We start from the raw sequence: 6847 nt of genomic DNA, 5'->3' as shown, positions 1-6847 counted from the left end.
AAAAGCTGCACTTATTTCTTATCACATGTAACTGGCATCATATCTGTTGTGAGCAGTTTGATTCTATTTGGTACAAATCCGCTTTGTAAGTCGATTCATTCACAAAAATGATACAAGAGTCATTTAAACTGTTGATTTGGACTTTCAACCAGATCTAAGTTACAGTATAAGTATATATAGTACCAACTTGAATGTGGGTATTTGAATATTTTTAGTTGCTATATTTCCAAATATTATTTCATTTTTTAATTTTATTTACAGTATTTTTTATTCCATCCATAATGAAGCCATTATACACATAGCACAGGATACACCATTAGCAGGATCTAAAGCGTCATCCAGCTGTCGCCTGAGCAGATTTAAAATTAGTTAAATGAGCACATTTGCCACACAAAAGATTTTCAGTTTTACTATTAATAACATAAACAACACTTTCACAAGAAGGTCAGAATGATACAGAGATCTCAGCACTATATTGCACCATTTCATTGTTTTGTTGCTCTGATTTCTTGCATAGGTCAGTTCAATACGTCAGTTTTTACACACAATAATATGAAAACATTTCCAATGGTTCACTGTACAAAAATACTATTTTTCAAAATATTATGTTTTGCCACAAGAAATAGAAAACAAATATTATTATAAATGATAACTTTCATTAACAGTTTGTGTTCTGAATATCCCAAATCCATTATTCTTCTTTAATAAAGACAAATATTCATGGCTAAGTCCTTCAGAAGAGGTAGAGAAAACAAACAAGCTGTAAGTGGGGACACAACTTGACCCAAATACAAAATTCCTACTTCCAATACCACAAAATACACACAGCTACACAGAGAGTTTATTCCAAAACACTGTGGACCTTTTTTTAGTCAGTCAAGGTGAAGGCATGAAAAGATTAAGGGAGATCTCATGGTTTAGAGGTGCTGACGCAGAAGAGTTGCACTGCAGTGTCAGTGCAAAAGGATGCAGGCTCAAACCTGCTTTTGAGAATCAGCAGCTCGTAGGCTGGCAGAGGAGATGACCCGCACGCTTTCAGGTTTATCTTTTATCGCCGTGTTAGTGTCACAAGACTCACATACAGGGAGCAAGTCGAGGTGCAACTTTCACCCACGAGACTGCAGTTTGAGTCCTGTGTGCTGCTGTCGACTGGTTTTTAGGATCAGCTGACTTGTTATTTTCAGTTTTATCGTTTTTATTGCCAGTTTGGTCAGGTCTAGGTAACAAAGCTACTTGGTTAAGTTTAGGAAAAGATCATCTCCCGTGTGTGCGTTTTTATTGTCTTTTTCCCAAGTCGCAAACCGATGACATCACAACAACGTGATTGGTCAGTTGCAGTGATGGTCGTGGAGCAACATGATCATTCTGCTGTAGGAACAACGCCAGCATGGTGATATCAGACTGTGCACGTTAAAGATTTCATTAAGGTACCTGAGTGAGGTGCACTTTAGACAAGCAGTGCTCTTGTCCACCTGGCCTCCTGTCTTTAGTAATGATTGGCTGGCAGCATGGCATTCCCCTACACCTTGAGTCAGTAACAAACTGCTTCCAACATGACTTTTCAGATAAAAGAGGTTGTTTCTGTTTTGTGAGGATCGGCTTCAAGCTGAGTCTCTCACAGCTAAAGTAGTTCTATGGTGTTATCATTGCATAAGTTAAGTAGCTGATGAACTGTTCTAAAAAACAAAATCACCTTATTTGAATTCATTTCTAACTCTGTACATCTGTGAATGTCTTTGCTCATATTTCACTGCTCTGTTGCATACACTGAAAATGCACCCCACAGTTTTAACATCAGAAGCTGCAGATGTCACGGCGAGCTCCTGTATGAGGACAGATGGGGAAAATTCTGCCTCGGGCCGATGACATCAAAACGTCGCTAATGCATCACTGGACTTGGTTGAGAGGGGGCATCTTCTATTCTACATGGCATTTTGGTAAATGTTAATATGACGTATCACAATTAACTCTCATGCCAGCAGTAATAAAGTGAATAATGAATTCCTGGAAATGTTCGATGGTCATTGTGGAATGTAACTCCTCACATAGACGTAGCTTAGAAACACAAACACATCTGGACAAGCACCATTTGTAAAATACATCGTACATACTGCAGCTACACACACACTCACACACACACATACAGTACCGTACATACACATAAGTCTGAACACACTCGAGGGTTACCAGATGCCACAACCGAGCTGTACATGAAAACAATATTTACATCATGTAATCTTTCAATGCATAATTAAAACAGATATTAAAGTAGGTTGTCGAGACGTACTGCATGTTTCATTTTAGCATCAACACAATGTGCCATATTGATTGTGACACATTAGTATAATCAGCATAAACAGACCAAAGCACTGTGAAAGGACTGGCAACAGTACTGCATTATGTTCTGCTGTAGGATTGGACCTGGCAGTAAATCTGACGCATTTTTTACTGCATGAAACTCTTTAGATTTTCTGACAGCGACAAATGACAGAAAGAGTGAAAGACTACAAGAAAGCCAAGTAAAGTGGATTGACAGTACATGCAGGAAGGAAGGAGGAGTAAATCCTGACATCATGACATACTGACGCTTAGTGACGTCACACCTTGTGTTTTTGCAGAGTACACGCTGAATATTTCAGGCTGCTCCTCCTTCAGACAAACATCTCCTTGTTGACCCACATGAGCGTGCGCGTGTCGTTGGGTTTGCATTCGTACTCGATGCTGTTGAAGCTGTTTCCCCACTGGCAGTGGTCCCTCTTGTTGTAGTTGTAGTACTTCACCTGCCACACTGTTTCAAACATTCCCGCCTCTGTGAACTGAAGGGGACACACGCACTGTGATTGGCCAGATTTGATGATGAAGAAGAAACTCACTTAGACACAGACACGCTGTATCATCATGTGTGAAAACACGTGAAGGTGAAATGAAGAGGAATCTGGACAGATGGATACATGAGCACACACAAACATGCAGAACACACACCATATCATCCCAGAGGCCCGGGGGTGTGAACTGGACAGACGGGGTTCACACACACGGTCAAGACAAACCAGATGAAATCATATTTATAAGAATTTTTGTGCTTAAACCTGTTGTTCGACACTCTTTCTCCTCAGAAGAAGAAATGTTAGTTTTAACATATTTGACCTTTTACGTCACATGGCAGCGCTTTCATTGCCACACCAGGAAGCACAACAGCTGCTTCCTCCGAGCATCTGTGCATTGCTGCTGCCAAAAACATCTGAACACCGGGAACGCATGTTGTTCTAAATGTTTGAACCTAGAGACAATGCACAGCTCATGTTGGTAGAATTTTGAGGTTTGTGTTTCATGGTAATTGATTAAAACTTTAACAGTTCTTTTAAGCCCAACAAGGGGGGAAAAAATCTGCTCTATGGCAGTAAATTAAAACATTTAGGTTTTGGACTGTTGGTCAGACAAAACAAGACATTTGAAGACATCATTCAGGAAAACGTGATCTCATAGATCGATCAATTAATCCAGGGGACAATCTGTAGATTATTTGATAATGAAAAGAATCCTTCCAAGCTTCGACGCCTTAGAGACCCATTTATGAACACATGCATGTAGCTGTCATCATCCACGGTGAAGTGGGCACACGCTGATTAAAGGATAAAGCTATGGCCTATTTATTCCCTGATAAAGAAGGAAATCTTTAAACATTGATTAAAGGAAGGCTAAATCATTTTCCATACATCTGGATGCAGTTTTCAGGAGTAAATAGAGTATTTGTTGGTGATCACTTCCATTTACCTGTATGTTGATTTGAACTGGCTGCCTCTCTCCGCTCTTGGTGTGTGCCACGCCTTCTGTGTCGTACTGGCCGGTGTAGACCACCGACTGCGGGTCTTTAGACTGCTGCTCCAGAGGGAAGGTCACCCCACCCACACTCATTGACCTGCAGACAGGTGCACAGGACAGCTGACCCCCCTAGTCAACATCCTTAAGAAATAAGGGCTCATGTGAGCCGTCTCAATATGAGACCAGAGAAACTGAGCTTCACGCTTACTGATGCATTTTTGTCTTCCAGCCAGGTTTTCATGTTGACAAATCAGTCAGTGAAATAGGTCTACAGCTGTGTTTCATGAGCATGCCCTGAATTCAATACAGCATCCCGATGCATCATCACATGTGACCTATTTTTATACCCCAGTGCCTGTTCAGGCGTTTTTTTACATCCTGATATTTAGAAATCCAACAATAATCCTTATTTGGAGATGGATGTACAGCAACATCCGTTACATAATCATGAATTGTAGGCAAATCACACGAGGGCGGTGACACAAGGCCCAAACGTGGACTCCTAATCTGTGGTGGATTTGACATGCGGCCAATTGAGGTTTATGCTGCCTTCAGGCGCTCCTCGTAAAATCCAATTTTCGAGTGCTACACTTGAAATATGACTTGTTGAGCGCTCATAGGTCTTTTGTTCAAAAATAACAACACAAAGTAATGAAACCGTTTTTATTAAGAGGCATTAGTAAGTGATTTGTTTACTCTACAGCTTTGAAACCACAACAACCTTCACTTTCTTCCAATTCATGTGCGTTAGGCAGCCGTTTTTCCTACTGTTTAAATCTCCGCTTGTCTTCTCAGAAAAACATCTTATGGCCACCACAATCAGAGTATGCAACGAATGAGCCTTATCGTCCTCGATTCCTTAATTAACAAGCAGGAAATGTGTTTAAGCGTCCTCTCCGTGTTATTAAGAAAGAAAACTCTCGTGTACGTGAAGCAGACAGAGGCCCGGTTTAACAGCATATTTCACTTTATGTCAGAAGAAAAAAAATCCCAATATTTCCCAAAATCCCAATATAATAATTTTATTCGTATAAAATTAAAATGTACAGAACAATAGAGCTGATATTAACTTCACTGTAATACCAGTAATCGATCATTGGTGAATTAAGTGATCTTTGTTGCTTCAGGAGAAATTGAAGGACAATATTGGCCTGGTCGTGATATTTGTCTTCTAGAATTACCAGGTTTAAAATAGCAGTTTGGTTTTGACACGGTCAGGATAATCCACGCCTGAGACAGAAAATGGGCTACCTACGTGGCCTCGACCGCTCCTGGTTTAACGACCACCTCGATCTTGTACTTGGAGCCGGTCAGCAGCTTGATGGTCCGGGTCTGTCCGAACCTGGCGCCGTCGGACTTGAAGTGCACGGCGGTGTTGTTGGGAAGCATTTTCAATGAAATACCAATTTTCACGATTTGAGGGACGTCGGCCATGTTTCCATACAGCTGGTGCAGTAGGATCGGTGGGATTGCGGGGTGAAGGTGATGGGTCGCGGGCGTAGGTCAGTTCAGACAGACGGAGAAATGCCGTGTGGAGGAGTCCATAGCAGGGCGCACAGCACAGCCGCTCTGCGCTCTGTAATCCCGTCCAACCTGCAGCACAGACCTAATCCCATCCGACGCTCTCCCTCCCTCCCTCTCTCTCTCTCTGAATCTCCCACTCCCTCACACCACCCTCTTTTCAACTGTCCCCACCCATCCTCTGCCTCTCTCTCCCCCCTCAGCCTCTTTCTAATTTTTGAGCGTTAGTTCAGATCTATCGTTCAGTTTTTTATAAAACATGGCTGTCGCTGTCCGCGGTGCCCAAATTCTCAAAGACTCTGGGGATTACTTCAATTGATCCTGGAAGGACTGGGATATAATGGCATATAATAACAACAACATAGCAGAGCAAAACAAATATAAATAATCTAAAATGATAAATCAACAAGGTATAAATAAGGACTATTATATTTGAATATGTGTTTAACAAGCAGGACACACAGGGAAATAGTTCTTAAAGTAAAGTGTTTGTGGTTCTCTGAGGAACCATCCAATGAACCAGTGAAAGAACCTCTGTATTTGGTGGATGGTTCTTGAGGTTCTTCATGCTGTTCTATGTCATAATGAAAGGTTCTCTATTCTTATTTGATGGCAAATGGAGATATAAAATAAATACCTGCTCTCCATTGTTGAAGGTAGTTGGCTATGAATTGACTGATAGTGGAAGTGGAAAGTAGCCAATGGGAGGCAACTGCAAAAGAAACAAATAAATATATTAAAAAGAAAAAAAAAACTATCTCAAATAAATAATGAGTGGGAATTTGCGAAAGGTGTTAACACAAACTATGTTTCTCTACTCAATGACACTTACTGGGTGATTGCAAAGATGAATGGAGCCTGCTATAACAATATATATGTCAACGTCACTTTACTTAAATTAACACAAGGGGCTAATGTTGTCTAAAACAAATCAAACCGTTGGAAAGTGAATCTGTAAACTTGTTAGTGGGACTGAGGAGTGCGCAAGAATAGACTGTCCGTAAGGTTCGCTCACAGGCAGGAAGGAGCGTCCTCCTTCACTAGCCTCCGGGAAAGCTAGCCCTCAGCAGGAGGAGCAGCGTGACTTTCACCCCGTGTTTGCAGCTTGACATCGGGACTGGCTCCTGAGGCAGTGAGGCAAGGTAAGCGCTTTCAGTCTAAACTTTATTGCTTCTCTCGGCTATAAGCTTGTTTTGCTATTTCAGACGCCAGTGGCGAATTAACGTCTGTACCGGTTAGCTTAAGCTAGCTTCGTAACTGACATTACTTTGAAGGAGTCGCAACTGGCGCTTTAGAAAAGCCAACGTTAAGGCTGGTAGGTTGGCGTAAAGTCAGGTACGGAGACCGTGTGGGGAGTGCCATTAATCATGAAGTAATGTTAGCTAGCCTTGATATTCATAAAAACACACTTCTATAAAGGCTAGCGTCTGTTTTCTTTGAGTTTGCTAAGTTAGCCAACTCGCGTCATTAGCCTAAAATAGCTAGCTAATGTTTGTTGCTAATG

The 6847-nt window shown here is 41.4% G+C and overlaps 1 protein-coding gene across 1 annotated transcript; it reads right to left on the bottom strand.

The window, feature by feature from the left end:
* Positions 1-393: 393 nt before the first annotated feature.
* On the bottom strand, positions 394-5472 carry cnrip1b (cannabinoid receptor interacting protein 1b). The gene is made up of 3 exons (XM_076743926.1): positions 5078-5472; positions 3775-3919; positions 394-2816 (listed from the first exon to the last, which is right to left on the bottom strand). Exons 1-3 carry the CDS (start codon positions 5254-5256, stop codon positions 2652-2654), a joined length of 489 nt encoding a protein of 162 aa, XP_076600041.1. The 5' UTR covers positions 5257-5472; the 3' UTR covers positions 394-2651.
* Positions 5473-6847: the final 1375 nt, after the last annotated feature.

This window comes from Chaetodon auriga, chromosome 11 (genome assembly GCF_051107435.1).
Source record: "Chaetodon auriga isolate fChaAug3 chromosome 11, fChaAug3.hap1, whole genome shotgun sequence".
NCBI lineage: Eukaryota > Metazoa > Chordata > Actinopteri > Chaetodontiformes > Chaetodontidae > Chaetodon > Chaetodon auriga.
This window is presented reverse-complemented; position numbering and strand designations above follow the sequence as displayed.